General features: G+C 39.2%; 1 protein-coding gene across 2 annotated transcripts in view; it reads right to left on the bottom strand.

The window, feature by feature from the left end:
* Nucleotides 1–16,551, bottom strand: part of Elp4 (elongator acetyltransferase complex subunit 4) — a 227,365-nt gene that overhangs the window by 135,798 nt on the left and 75,016 nt on the right. The window contains exon 5 of one of the 2 annotated variants that reach the window (XM_052183137.1): nt 8,220–8,362. In XM_052183137.1, the coding sequence (XP_052039097.1) occupies nt 8,220–8,362 (143 nt within the window). The remainder of the gene's footprint in view (nt 1–8,219; nt 8,363–16,551) is intronic. The other variant, XM_052183138.1, reaches the window with a different exon arrangement.

Below are 16,551 nucleotides of genomic sequence, written 5' to 3' on the forward strand. Positions count from 1 at the left end.
AGACTGGGGCCAGTCTAGTCTACATAGTGAGTTTCAAGCTAGCCTGGGCAACAGAATGTGAGCATGTCTCAATAAAAATAAACTAAAACAATCAAACAAACCCCCTTGAAAACAGTCTAAAAGTGTAATCATTTGCTCATTCAATTTCACGTTAGGTCTCTGAATGGGGCATGTAAACAGTGTTTGGTTCACACCTACTATTGTGGTTAACCAGAATTTTAAATATGGTTCCATTCAACACATTAAATGAAGCACTTCAGGGTGCAGTTATAAGAAGAGATCTTTTCTGTACCCATGATATCTTCACCAATGTGCCTCAGTTGTACTTAACTTGCAGTGTGATAAAATACGAGAAACTTTCATACTGAACAGTGGGCTTACAAATCGATAATTGAGCACCGCTACCATGTAGCAGGAAGATGCCTAGGCCTGAACACCAGCTCTGGCTCTACCTGTGCCAACAATTCAGCTCAAAGTGTGACATAGACAACTTCTTTAAAATGTCTCCTATCTCTCTTATCTACAGTGACTTTAAAATTATATAGTTCAAGAATGATTTTCCTCTTTAAAGTAATTTGCTTGGATTTTAAAAATAAGAAACTATGGCTCTTATTGACCTACTCTCTTACTCTCTCTGTCCCTTTCTCCCCATTCCCCTCCCCCCATCTCCCCACCTATTCCTGGCTGTCCTCTCCTGTCCTGTCCTCTCCTCTGCCCTCCCCTCCTCTGCCCCCCTGTCCTCTTCTCTGCCCTCCTGTCCTCTCCTCTGCCCTTCCCTCCTCTCTTGTCCTCTCCTTTCCTCTGCCCTCCCCGCCTCTGCCCTCTTCTCCTCTCCTCTCCTCTGCCCTCCCCTCCTCTCTTGTCCTCTCATCTCCTCTGTCCGCCCCTCTCTTCCCCTTCCCTCCCCCTCTCTCCCCCTGTCTTTCTCTAATTCTATCCTTCCTCAACTCTTCTCCTCACGCCCTAAATAAATTCTATTCCATACTGAAAAAAAAAACTTATATTTAACAACCTGATAGAAATATTTGAGAAAAAAACACAAAGCCTTAGAAAATTAAGAATTGCCATTTTCAAAAAAGTTATCATCTATAATTATTATTAAAATAAAGATGAATCACTTTTAGACATTATTTTGAAAGCCAATAGTACAAATAAATTTATTTTATTGAAGTTCTATTTGCATGTATATTATAAAGATTCAACCATGACAAGTAGTAAGAAACACTTAAGAGGCAATAGGTACAATACATGTCTCAACTAATTGTGCAAAATACTTTGCTGAGCTAAAGGTCTATTAGCATATAATTTGCATGTGATTCCAGAGATTGTGAAGTCTTTTCACAAGTAATTTTCAAGTTAAAATTTTCATTAGGATTACCCTGAAGGCTGTCACTTAATAATTCTTCTCTGACGCTCTCACCTGACACTGATCTTGAGTGGACCAGGGAAGCCCAGCTAAGAGAGACACAGAGTCTAAGGATGCACACAAGGAGAAGAGCCAGGAGCAGCTCTGCCCTACAGCTGGGAAGATCTGAGGACGTGCAGATGTACAGACATCACTCTGTGGCATGGACGGAAGTGAAGAGGATCTTCATGAAAGGCAGTGAGGCTAACAGCACACTGCCTTCTGCCAGGAGCTGCCACAGATGAATGGCTAGAGCACAGCTCCTACAGGCCCTCCCAGTTGTGTAGGGTAGCCCAGCCTGGGCTGTCATACACTGCCTAATCCTCTGTTCTCCAGTTTCTTCATCCTCTCTTCTTGTTCCTCATTCATCCTACCTATACTATTCTGTTAGCTTTCACCATCAGACACCATACAGTGTCACTGTCTAAAAATTCCAGGTTCATGCACTCTCCTTTCCAACTGCTTTCAATCTGCTTAGGCCGTCACTGACCGTGTCAGCTTTATCTTATTGTGTTACACTTGGTAGCATCTTTTTATTTAATTAATTATTTTATTTATCTATTTTTACATTTACATATTTTATTCATTTATTTATTTGTTTATTTTTACATTCCCAGTCCATCCTTCCCCACAGTTCTTCATCCCATTCTCCCTCCCATTTGCCTCTGAGAGGGTGCCTACCCCCAATCCCCCTGTCATGGGGCCTCAAGTCTCTACAGAATTAGGTACATTCTCTCCAACTGAAGTCAGACAAGGCAGTCCTCGGCTCCCGAGGTGCTGGTATATGGCGGTGTCTCCCAGCACCCATGCATGCTTAGTCTCTCGGAGGACCCAGGGGTTAGCTGAGACTGTTGGTCTTCCTACGGGGTTGCTATCCTCTTTAGCTCCTTCAATCCTTCCCTTAACTCTTCCCTAGGGGTTCCCAACATCAGCTGGCTATATCTGCATCTGTCTCAATCAGCTGCAGTAGAACCTCTCAGAGAAGAGCCATACTAGACTCCAGCCAGTTAGCACAACTTAATTAGCTATCTTGTTCCACGGTCATCCCATATCATCATTTAATCTATTCCTTTTTTGTCATAGTAAAGTTTCTTAGTAAAACTATTCTGGTTGATCCAACTTTCTATAAACTCTCCATCTGTCCCAATGCAGCTGAAAATGGTCAGAGAAAGGTCCACTCATTGGACTAGTTTGACTTAAAATTTATAATTATAAATTCCAAGAGGGTACTAGGCTTACTTGGCCATCTCACTAAATACCCTTACTCTACTATATGACAGTTTCATCTCTTTTCCATTTTTTTCCATTTCTTTTTTTAATATTTTTATTTTCTATATTCTTTGTTTACATTCCAAAAGCATCTCTTTTTCCATCACACTGATGACCTGAAAATAGAAACGATCAAAAGACACACCTAGTCCTATATGTATCCAGAAGACACGCTCATTGCTATATTTATATATTTGCCTGGTGTAATTTGGATATTCCCATCCTTCTTTGATAAGAGGTAGAATCTTTAGGAGGTGACTAGATCCTGAGGGTGGAGGCCTCGTGACTGGGTTAAGTAGCCTTATAACAGAGACCTCTAGGAGCATGTTCTGCCACATGAACTGATTGAAATCCTGGCATTTATCTATGTTGAAAGTCCTTACAAAACTCAATCTTGCCAGAACCCAAATTTGGACTTCCAGATCCTCATCATGATGAGAAGCAGACCTCTTGGTTCAAGGTACCCAGTATGTGATATTGTTGTTGCAAAAGATCCATAGGCAAAATGTCCCTTCCAGCACCATTTGTACCACATACATAGTCTTCAGCATGCGGTCACAAGAACCATCTCAAATCCCTTTCCTGAGCTGTGCACACACCTTATTCTCTCAGGCTCTACTTTGCACATCATTAACTTCCCCCTTCTACCTGTCCTATGGAAATAGACTTATCATCTCTTCTCCCAATAAGAACTCCTCTAATTTACCTCTTCTACCAGATCATGCTCATAATTAATATGACTGGCTGTATTTCCAATCATAGCTAACACAGGGTGTTATTTTAAACACTTGACAGTTGAAAAGTGTTAGCTCTCATGGGAACTCATGTATTTCTGAACCAAGGAGGCTTTCTGACTGTGCGTGCATTGTCTATTTTTTGATTTTATTATCTATGCATTTCAGCATATATAAAAGCCAGAGCTTAGAATCTTTCCTTAAAATTGTGGAGAACTGGATGGTGTCTTCTCTGCTCCCCATTGTTCCCATCTTTCCCTTTTCTTTTCATGTATCGATAGCAGTTTTTGTCAGCTCTTTTTCTTCAGCTCACAGGTCATAGACTACCATTTTGTTCCCTAGTTTTCTGCTGTTCTTTCTTTCTTTCTTTCTTTCTTTCTTTCTTTCTTTCTTTCTTTCTTTCTTTCTTTCTTTCTTTCTTTCTTTCTTCCTTCCTTCCTTCCTTCCTTCCTTCCTTCCTTCCCTCCTTTCTTTCTTTCTTTCTTTCTTTCTTTCTTTCTTTCTTTCTTTCTTTCTTTCTTTCTTTCTTTCTTTCTTTCTTTCTTTCTTTCTTTTTCTTTCTTTTTCTTTCTTTTTTTCTCCACCTAACAAACCTTACTTTCAAATACCCAGGAATCTTAATGTAGGCATAAGAGAGACTCAGCACCTGGTAGTAGTCACTACATAACAAATCTGCCAGAAGTATCTGTGAGAAAATAAACTTCTGATTTTTATCTGTCAGACAACCTCAGGTATTTTGTTAGAATAGCAGAACTCTATATCACAGCTTTGGAACAATTTCAGTCAATTGTGGTGGGAAGATATGGTGAAGTTCACGGTAACAAGAATGTGTGGCAAAAAGTATACCATGGGACTAGAACCAGGGCTCTCACCACTGAGGCTTGCTCCTAATAACTTATCTCTACCAGCCAGACCCTGCTTCATAAAGGCCCCATAGCCTCAGAATAGTGCCATAAGGGTGGATTAAGGAAAGGCAATTCTAGATAAAAACACAACAAAGATCCCATCTGTAAATAATTAAGATACTGGGGTGTGGGCCTAAACATACAAGTTTGGGTAGGATGTTAAGATTCAGCAGTACAGTGGTTTGAATGAAAACTGTCTCCATATTTCTGGCATTTGAACACTTGTATCTCAGTTGGTGGCACTGTTTAGGGAATTAAGGGGTACAGTCCTGCTGGAGGATTTATGTCACTGGGGGCAGGCCTGTGGATTCAAAGCTCTGGCCACTTCCAGTTCACTCTGCTTTGTGTTCGCAGTTGAAGATATGAGCTCTTAGCTTTTTGCTCCAGGCATTAGGCTTGCCAACTGCTGCCACACCTCCTGCCAAGATGGACTCTAACCCCCCTGGAACCACAGTCAAACAGATGCCTTCTTCCATCTTCAGTCATGATATTTGAACACAGGAACAGAAAAGCAATGAATTCAAGCTAGAGTAGCAGGTTGTTAGATTGTATGTTAGGATCGTTGTTCAACTGTTTGCTGTCTTAACTGTAGAATGGCAGTATATTTCAGTAGGAAAAAAAATCTACTTGTGCTAGAATATACCTGTTGGCAAATGCTAACCCAAAACAATGCCTAATAAATTATGTAGGTAGTCTAAAAATAAGCTTTTGTTATCCTTATTTTGTTATCCACTTTGTGACACCATGAATTATCAAAGCTGTCTTTTGTGGTTTTAAGACAGTGTCCTGTTTCTTAGGCTAGCCTTGATCCTCCTCTTCCTACCTGCCTAGTGCTGAGATTGCAGGCACTAGCTCTCTAACGTGATCTTAACAATATTGGGATGCATGTCAAGATAGTATGCCTAGGCTCTAATATGAAAATTTAGATATGAAAATTTAGAGTGTGTGTATGAACATTTACTATAGACAAACTTACCAGTAATTTTAAATGACTGCAAATTTCAAATAACCTTCAGTTTTTCTTGCTATAAGAAAATCCTTACACGCTATCAATAGTGCCTTTAGAAATCATGAAATGATATATTGTACCTCAGTGTATGGCAGTGAGCCACAAATATATATCCTCTAGTCTTAATTATAGGAAAAGTATAGGTAACTGTAAGGCTTGGCTTTATTGTCTTATAAATGAACCAGTAAAATTCATGTCAGTGAAATGAGCATACACTTTTCATAAATTAAAATAAATCTCACATGGAAAAGTACTCATATTCAAAATTAATTTAATTACATGTTTAAAGTTTAATTACATTTAATTAAGCATTTAAGTTTAATATGAAATAAATGAATTATCAGCTAACTACTATGAAATGAAATACTGCCTTGGTAATTAAAATCTATAAATTTTCCTATTCTGTGTAAAACTGCTAGCTTTCAAAAAACATTCCAGCAATTACACATATTAAAGACCATTTGACTACATCCTCACAGTTCATCAAAGTATAGTTTTTTGGCCCCTCAGCTTGGTGAGCTGCAACACAGAGGTTTTACAAACATAGTTTTGGGTGTTACCTTAGTGTAGTGGTTGCTGGGACCCTTTAACACAGATGTTCATGCTGTGCTGACTTCCAACCATAAGATTATTTCTGTTCCTACTTCATAACTATCATTTTGGTACTGTTTTGAGTCTTAATGTAAATATATGATATGCAGAATATCTGATATGCCTCCTCTGTGAAAAGGTTGCTTGACCCCCAAAGGGGTCACACCCTATAGGTTGTGAACCACTGCCTTAGTTACTTATAATTTGCAATAGTAAATTTGCCTAGCATCTCTAACCTCAAGTTCCCACAAACTGTGACATTACTCAGCTCAGAGAGCTGTTGGTAGAACTGGATGAATAGACTAGGGTCAAATACATGAACAGTCCCCCTCCTGAAAGAAGAAATCAACTGAAGTTGACTTTCTCCCTTTACCTGAATTAATGAATAAAAAAACCTCATATTTCTGTCATAAAAATGTTTTTCCTTGAAATAAACATGTTTTAAATTATAAAAGTAATTTTTTGTTAAATTATACTACCCTTAACACATGCTTTATTTTATTCTGTAATGACAGGCACTGAGTTTATGCTAAGCGAGCACTCCACAACTGGACCACGGCCCAGCTCACATTTCACGTGGAAATGGCTGAGCACTCCATGAATGAAAACAGAAGAACTACAGCTAACACATAATTCTCATTCACAAGAAACACCTTTGAATATAGGTATTACCACTTTTGTGCACATGCTTGTGTGTGTGTGTTTGTGTGTGTGTGTGTTTGGTTCAACTGGCAGTCAGAGTTGGGAATTCTGACATAATGATTTAAAATTAACAATAACAAAAGTAATATGGGTAAATATACTGTCTTCACTGAATTCAAGGGAGGATCCCAAGAGCATAGAAGGATGAAGCCAGAATCAGAACAATGTTTCCATTTCTTCATTAGGACTCTTTTGTCTGCAACAAAATGATGAAAATGGCAAATACCAAAGTTTTCAAAAGGAAGTACAAAGAAAGAGATACAACAAGTTATTCCTGATTCCATTACTCAATTTACCCTGCTAGATCTCTGTACCTCAGTATCTTCTTCTGGAAAGCACAAATATCTGCTGATACTGAATAACAGGAAGTAATAAGTGCACAACATGTAGTAGTGTGCCCAACACACACAGCATGTCCACCATAAGACCCATGCGCCACTTTATGTCTCTAATCATAGACTAGGGAACTCATCAGCAAAGTAAAAAAAAATCCTGAAAATGATTTAAGGGTAATAGTGTTGACTAAATTCTTAGGTATTGTTTCTAGAATAGAGACTGAATGCATTTAAGCCATTTAATTTCATAAATTCCTATCTATAAACTCTCTTAATAATTTACTTTGAAAATGTTTTAAAAGTGCTTAAGAAAATATAGGATTTAGCTTACTGCTTACTACTCTGTTCAGTAGCTTAGTGCAGTAGAAACTGAAAGTAAGTTTTCTTAATATCTTATACATTAGTTAATATCAAGTCTAAAACCTTTCAGAATTCTGCTTTAATAAAAATTTTTGGCACTATAAACATGTTAGGTTGTTTTAATACTAAAGAACTCTTCAATGTAAAATTCTAACTCCAAATCATCTTTTTACCTAAAATTCCTTTTATTTATAGTATCACTAAAAGTACAATGTCTTAATATAAATGAAGTATTAAAAAACAAAAAGTGAGAAATGTAGTTTTGTTGTCAAGAGTGCTGGTTTTGCACCCATGCACCCACAAAGCCCTGAACTTCCAGCTCCAGTATCACATAAACCAGACGTAGTGGTGTGATGGCATACACCAGCAATCCTAGCATGTTGAAGGTAGAGCCAAAAGAATCAGGAATTTCAAGGCCACAACTGGGTACACAGTTTTATTTCAGCTTGGACTCAATTTAAAAAAAAAAAAAAAACAAAGAAAGAAAGAAAAATAGAAAGAAAAAAGAAAAAGAAAGGAAGAAAAAGGTAAGAAACATATACTTGTTTACCTTTTAAAAGATCATTCACTAAATAAAAGGTATTAGCAAGCAGCAGTGCTTTACACATTTATCTGGAATTATGTTAAAAATTTTATGATATTCATTTGCATTATAGGTTGAAGTCCCGATTCATATTTCCTGCAAAGTAAAATCAAATGGAATTGAAACTACCTTGGTATCTAGGTCTATCACATAATAAAACACAGCAATAGGTAGTTTACAAAAATACTTCTATAATTTGTTATATACTTGTAGAAAACTAGCATTATTGGGCTATACCTTTGTATATATATTCTTCAAAACTAAGGTAAAAATGCAATCTACTGATATCTGAAATCAGAATTTGCTGTTTCGTGATACTGACTTACCAGGTTTCTCCTTTAAGACTTGGAGGTATATGTTCTGGAAGGAAGAACCCATGCCATTTTGAACTCTCTAGTAGCTCCTGAGGAATCCTTTTGGATACATCATAATAGTGACCAAATCGTGATGATGAGACTGGTCCAACCTGCTGAAAAATTGTGCAGGTTATTAAAGTAACATTATTTTACATTATTATTTCTTTGTCTTACATCAAGCAAAATAATGGCATATCTACGTGTACATTAGTGCTAATGATGAAAAGCTGACACAAATATATTTACTAAACTTAAAGATCCATACAATCGTCTTTATTAGCCAAACTAAGTACAGTTAAGAATTAGACTTTCTACTCTCAAGTTTTTTCTTTTAATGATTCCTATGTTTATAATAATTCATATACCTCTTTCATTTTAAACTATTCTGTACATCTCTTTTTCTATGTTAGAAATTTAATATACATAATTCTTAAATCATGGATAGCAGCTCAATTTTTAATGACAAATCAAATGAGGAGATGATAAGTACTAAATGAAGTTAAGCCAAGTTAATTCATTGGTTAGAAGCCTCAAAAGAAATCAAGTATCTAAATGTGTTTAACTGAGCATCATATTAAAACTAAATGCTCACAGGATATGTACACATACACAGCTTTTCTCATAAATTTAAATGAAGCTGATTATATGAAGTGCCTGGAGTCCCAACAGCATCAAGGCAAGTGCATGAGAGAGAATGGACAGATACTATGTGAGAAACTGGAAGTTGGCATGATCCTTGCTTTATGGCTTGACTGCCTTTATTAACAGTCTCTCCAAGAAACCATCTTTCTCTTAGGAAACGAATGACTACTGACACTGAATTTATTTACATATGTCAGTAAAATGTCTATTAACAATTGTTCTGAATGGAATCTAGGCTGATTTTAATGAATGCATTCCCTGAGTCCATATCCTTCTACATAAAGTTAAACTATTAACAAATTCCACCTGGCAACAGCTTCTGGTAAAAGCTCTGATTTGATCTTTACTGAGTCCTTTACCATTGTTGAATGCTAAGAAACTGACAAACTTGGAGATGTTCAACACAACTAGTATCTCTGCAGAAACATGAGAACTCACAGTGGGCTCTTAGCTTACAGAGTGACAATTTTTTTAATTTAGATAAGCATATGTTTGCTTGACACTAGCTATTTGCATTTAAAATTTCAATGATTCATATTCTTAAATTAAATTCCTATAAACACCAAATTATACAGTCACATGAAATAAAACATCCTGAAGTCTAAAAGAAGCATTTTTTCCTAGATTGAGTCTGTGGGTGTGACATTTATTTTCTAAATAAAATGAATGTGAATCTCTCCATAAGGTACTATTTATTTTCATTAAAGAAAGGCATCTATTAGTTGGCTTCAATCTAATCTTTTCAATGCAATAATAGTATGTGTAGAATTATGGTTCCTAAGGCACAAATTCTCCATTTATTATGAAAAGTATTGACAAATAAATTATATGACATTAAAATAGGTTTCTTAAAAATACGGTGTACAGATTTTTAAATGTAAAGTTATTAGTCTGAAGCAATTTAAACAAGGCCTGTTCTTTGGCCTATAATTGATTCTTTATCCGGATTATAGTTCAGAATGTTTTTACTGCAATCTCTGTGAGAGCTCATCTTTTTATTGTGTAAGTCCAAACCCTCTTAATGTTTCAGAAAGGCCTTGACTAACTGAACTTTGATCTGATGTCTTCATTGAGAAAATCACCAGGTTGCCCATTTCAGATGCAAATCCCCCTAAGGCCCAATAGAATTTAGTAAAGACAGCAAAAAAGAAGAAACCAAAAGTTTCCAGGATCCTCTTTGAGAATCCTGGGGCACACTGGTGTCCTTAATCCATGCTACTGCATGGATTAAGGTAGGTGATAACCTTTCCTGATTCAAAAGAATAAGCTGAGTGCCTACAAACTGGGTGGAGACTAGGATTTGGCTATAATAAAACACCATGCAATAAAAGCTTGGTCTATGTCAGAAGCCTCTGAAAAGGCCTCAATGTACCACATTCCCAGGCCTGGTAGGGAAGCTTGCAAAAGCCTACCTGAATCAAATAAGCATGAATAATCTATTTTAGCAGACTGACCATGGGGAGAGAGAAAGAAAGAGAGACTTTTCACTTCTTTTGAGTTTGAGTTAATAAATTTATTAGTGGATTGAAGGTTCTTGAAGTCCCATGCACTCACAGAAATACGCCAAATTACCAAAAAGCAAGGTATGCTTTTTAAGTTGCCGTCACTATTAATGTTTTTAATTATAATATTAGTGTGACAGAAGTTCTAGATTTTGGATGAATCAAGGCAGAAAATTGATTTCATGCTGTGACAGTTTACATATAGAACACAAACAATTCATTAAAATGTACAAATGAATCTAGAAACTTTTCTTGCTGTATGTATTTAGATGTTAAGATCAGATATGACAGTATAACTATTGATAAGGTAGACACAAAGTTTTCATTATAGATCAAAAAGACTTCAATCTTTCAAAAAGGAAAACAAATGTATTGTTATAGGATAAAATGTTTTGCAAATTTTTCTATTCATGATCTATAGGATGAGCATATAGTCAGATTTCTGAAATACTTAAATCTTTTGAGACCTAGCAATTTCCTCTGAAAATGAATACTAAATGCTGTTGCTGTAACAGTGTTTATCTACAAAAATATCAGTGTCATAAAAATTAAATTGTATTTTTATATTAACCTATCATGAAAAAGCAGCTCATTTATTTCATGTGCTAAGAACATGTTGTTTAATTTTACGCATGACTTTTATTGCTCTTTCATAAACTTCCTTCAACTTTACCATCTGTGAAAAAGAAAAAAGTTTTAGAATAGAAAGAAAAATAGAAGTTTTTACTGTGATAAAAAATGAAATCTGATAGAAGTTGAGGAGGAAAACAGAGCAAGAAAACAACTCACTCCAACACCACTGCCATCTCTAGAATGTCAGACAGAGCAAGAAAAGTACAACTGACTCCTCCTCCACAACTACCACCACCACCACCACCACGATCCCAAGAGTGTCAGAACACAACCAAGAGCAGCTGAAGCAGCTCCACCACAGACATCTACATAAGATATGTAGGCCACTATTAGCAAGTCATGTTTCTGAGTGTCTGTATAACAGACAGCAAGAATACAATCGGCTCATTCATTAGAACTGGGCTAATCATGATTTTATTATGCTCTCAAAATAATCTACACAGTATTGGCAAATAGTGTTTTATGAATTTGAATATAATATAGAGATCATTATTACTAAGCTATTATTTGTTTGAAAATCAAAATTTATCATTGTTTTAGGTCATTCATTCATTCATTTATTTATTTATTTTAGACTTGTGTATGTCTATCATTGTTCTTTGTAATTACATTGCCTTGCTGAAAAAATTTGCTGCACATTGACACATTCACATATCTACCAGAACTGCTGTGGCTAAACTACCAACTTTAACAAGAATCTGATATGCTGCTGTGAATTCCTGGAGACTGATACCATAGTCCTACAATTCTAAAGTGAAATGCAGAAGTCACTGCAGGCTAGCAGTCTGTAGGGGGAGGGGTGAGCGTGTGCTGACAAGCATGGAGAGGGCAAGTCCACCATGACAGAAAGTCTAACTCATTAGTGGGATGGGAAGGACTCTACATATTCTACACTTCAATGACACATTCGTGGGCCTGAGTGAAGCACGTACACAGTACTGAGCACCTAACTCCTCTGTATTCACATTCTCTCCATATTCCCTGAGTAGATTAGGACTAGTCTTGTAAGGCTTGGTAACAACTTAAAAAGGGCATCTCTGATAATTGATATGACTCATTTTGGACTACTACTTCTTTATTCTTAAATTACAATAGTGAAACTGCATTTTGTCCAAGGAAATACAGAAAGCTCAAAGTTTTTGTTTGTTTTATTTTCAAACATGGAATTGCAAAGTAATGCCTAGACTTATAAAAACAACAAAGACAAGTGCTGGCTGAAGATCACTGGGTAGGTTAATCACTGAACATAAAATTACTGTGATGGCCAAAGAAATCAAAGAAACCAGGCATGATTTTTATTTCTACAACTGGAAGCATATACTTGTAAATAAAAGTAAACAAATTTAAGCATTGATAATAATGTAAAAAGAAGTGATTACTTATTGTAGTATTAATTATTGCAACTAATTTACTCAGTAATTAATTTTATGGAACACACACTACATGCCAATAAAGCAAAAATTCTTTTCTTCCTGAACTCACACACTAAAATAGACACAAGATAAGCTGTGAAATGGATAAATGAATTCTTTCTTTAAATCATGACTTCAAGAAAAGAAAGCAGTAAAAGTAATAGTTCATGCAGAGTGAAATTGGAAGTCACCATAGATAATACAGTATTTCAGCAAACCCCTGCGAAAAATTAGGATAATGTAAGAAGGTGGTTCTGCCTTCGGGAGATCTCTTGGGGTATAAGTTAGGATAAGAGGGGCTGAGAAGATGGCGCAGCAATGCTACACAAACATGAGAATCTGAGTGAAGAGTCCCAACATCCATCTAAACCTACAAACAGCAGCAGGCATCTGTAAACCTGTCCTGGAGGGCAGAGACTGTATATTAATGATGTTCACTGGCCAGCCAGCCAGTCAGTGGGTTCCAGTGCAGTAAGAGATACCATCTCAAAAACTAAAGTGGAGAGGCAGGCAGATTTCTGAGTTCGAGGCCAGCCTGGTCTACAGAGTGAGTTCCAGGACAGCCAGAGAGAAACCCTGTCTGGGGGGGTGGGGGGGAAAGAAAAAAAAAACTAAAGTGGAAACAATTAAAGCAGAAAGTCTGATTTGGGGCTGGACACTGAGTGATAGATGTTTTCCTAGCAAGTATCAGGCCTTACATTAAGTTCTAAGCTCAGTAAACAACCACAATGGTAACAACAACAGACTTGACATTAATCCAGGCCTCTATATGTGTACACACATATAAATGTCATGGTAGGAAAGAATAGATTCTATCCTTAACAGGAGAAAGTCACAGAACATTATAAGTACATAGAGGGATTATGAAGTCAAATAAGAAGTGTGGAGGAAACACGGCACAAAATTTCCAGGTTGTGTGGTGCACTCCTTTAATCCTAGCACTCGAGCTGCAGAGGCAGGTGCATCTCTGTGAATTCTAGGCCAGCCTGGTCTACAAAGTGAGCTCCAGAACAGCCAGAGGTACACAGAGTAACTCTGCCTTGAAAAACAAAACAAACAAGAAAAGAGATCAGCAAAATTCTCTCAGAGAAGAAACCTACAAGGGAAGCAGCCATGGGCATCTAGCCACACCCACTGGGTCCATACTGGGTATGGGGAGAGTGGGAGCTGACAAGAAAGGACTGTCCTTCCTTCCGACAGGGTAGTGTAAGAAACTGGTAGCAAGGGAAAGGCTGAGTGGCCAGTGAGTGACCACAAGCTCTGCACATCTGAGCAGATAGACAGGTAGGGTGGTACTGGCCACAGACACTGGTAGAAGTGCTGTATGGCAGCCCAGTGCAGAGAATCTCCACAACTACCCAGGGGTGAATGGAACTGAAGAAGGCAAGGAAGACAGCATCTTCACCATAACACCGTGAAGCACAAGAAGTATGACATACCCAGCAGAATAGGCAGAGGCTTTTCTTAGGCAAGGACTGTGTAGCATTTGGAAGGGAAGCAACTAGGATGGAGTTTGGAAGAGAACACTCAGCAGTGAACGTGAGCACACCTGCATAGGAGCATCTTTTTCAGCCCATCTGAGCTAAGGCTCAGAAAACTCTGCTCCTCAGCATAACAGACAAGGCTTCAGTGGCTGGCATGGGGCCCGGACTGAGGAGCCACTACAGAAACCTGAGTGTGATTATGAAGATCCTCTCGAGAGTGAATACACACTACACCACCTAGTTTACATTCTTGAGACGATATGCCTTCTCTCCAGGTAACTATGAAACGAAATGTTAGTGTTGGGGAAATCATCTGTGTGTGTGTGTGTGTGTGTCTAGAAGAAATACTGATAGATACTATATTTTCTATTTAATTAATTTTTTAAAAATCTATATTTCAGTTGTTCAGTCATTTTGTATAATCTCTGTCTTGACTAACAAGCATTTGTGACTTTGCAGTGTGTGCACCTGGTCTGTAATTCATACTTCCCTTCTTGATTTGTATTTGCCCTCCTTTTCCCTTTCCCGTCTCATTTTACTTGTTAATACCCTCAAATCTAACAACCTATTATAAACTATGCTTTCCCCATGCCACCTGCAGGGTCTGTAACTGCTGTAGCAGGGACATAACTGAAGTACCTAGTATCTGTTACTATAGACTACCATCAAATAGTTCTTGGTTACTATAGTCAGCTTTTGTCCTAAGTAGTAAACCCAGATCAATGCAATGTGGGATACAAATTGGAAAGGAAGAAGTCAAACTATCATTATTTGCAGATGATATGATAGTCTACCTAGGTGACCCAAAAAAACTCCACTAGAGAACTCCTACAGCTGCACTAAGAAGATGCACATAAAACAGAACAGACAAACAAACAAACAAACTGGAGGACTTAATCTTCCCAAAAGATGTACAAAACACAGTGAGCAAACAGTCAATAAATTTTACAAGCTCCCATTTCCTCAGCATATGAAATGAAAGACACAAGATGGCTCAAGTATAAGAAAAGGATTTCAGAATTCCACTTTCAGAAAGAGTCAAAGATCCACAGAGGAGTCACGTGAGCAGATGAGCAAAGCAGAGAAAGGAAATCAGCTGGTGACATCTTGGGTGACAGTATTAGTAAAGTAGATTAAAAGATCAGCAACAGTGAAGAGAAAGTTAAATGAAAAACAGAGAAACATTAGGAAGAAAATGTAGACTCTGGGGCGGCGGCGGCGGCGGCGGCGGCGGCGGCGGCGGCGGCGGCGGCAGCAGTGGCTGCTCCAGCTGAAGGGCCATCAGCAGTGGAACCAAGGCGTCACAGGGACCAGTTAGGCCCTGCGCCCACGACCACTGACCTTCGCTGACCAGCCGGGCAGCAAGCAGCTGCAGTTGTGCGGCGCCTTTCCTGCACGGAGGCCACTTCAGAACTCGGCCTCCCACCAGTCAGGAGAGGAGCATCCATCTTGGTTCCGTACTCCAGGAATCGGACAGACTGAGGTACACAAACATAATCCTAGGCCAACACCACGGTGGTCTGAGCCCGACGGGCGTTGGCCTGCACCCAGGCCCTGGGCGGGTCGGGGGGCCATCGGGGCGCCAACCCAGCCAAGAGGTTTTTTGCCCAGGCCTGCGAGCGCACCGCCACCATTTTGCCTGCAGGACGACAGAGAGCTCAGGCGGGCAGACCTGTAACAGGCATAGCCTAAGGCTAACAAAGCGGGGGTCCAGGCCCCAAAAGGCACAGGACTGACCCCAAGAACTGGGCGGCTTGGTGGGCCATCTGTGAGTCAACCCACCCAGGTGATTGTTAGCAAAGCAGACTCTCCCGGCACTTTCAGGGAGCGCGGGCGCGCACGCCCGCCATCCTAGTCACCTGGCAAACCCAATTAACAGTCATAGCCCTAGGGGAACTTTGCTCGGACCTTGGCCTCCCAGGCTTTTGCCTGGACTCAGGGACTGGGCGGCCAGGCTAACCTTGTGTGCGACAGCCCGGTTGGCAGATCGGCTGCCCAGCGGAGTGAGCAGAACACAGGGGAGGCCACAGTAGCATACACCCTCACTCCCTGGGAGTGCACACGGGCTCCATCTGCTCCACAGACACAATCTGGGGCAAGGCCTCAGGCAGAAGCCCTTAGCTCTACTCTCTCCGCTTCCGGATCCAGATCAGTCTGGGCAGCAGCATTACATCTCCAAGTCCTGCAAGTGGCTAGCTGGGCTTCCGGGCGGCCAGCTGGGAGAAGTCAGGGTGCTCCAGTGAATCCAGCAGGCCCCAGCAGGAGGCTTCGGGTGCCTGCTTTGGGATCGGAACAGCCTGGGCAGCAGCACACTGTCTACAAGCAGTGCAGGAGGTAAGCTGTGCACCAGAGGCCAACTGGGAAGGGGCAGCTTGCACTGGTGAGTCCAGCACTGACAAGATAAACTAACACCAGTGAGATCTAGATGGCAAAAGGCAAACGCAGGAACGTCACTAACAGAAATCAAGGCAATATGGCAACATCTGAACCCAATTCTTCTCTACCAACATGTCCTGGATACCCCATCACACCAGTAAAACAAGATTTGGATTTAAAATCACTGGTCATGATGCTGGTACAGGAACACATGAAGGTCATACATAAAGAAATTCAGGAGAAAATGGATCAA

Source organism: Apodemus sylvaticus, chromosome 5, assembly GCF_947179515.1.
Source record: "Apodemus sylvaticus chromosome 5, mApoSyl1.1, whole genome shotgun sequence".
Taxonomy (NCBI): Eukaryota; Metazoa; Chordata; class Mammalia; order Rodentia; family Muridae; genus Apodemus; species Apodemus sylvaticus.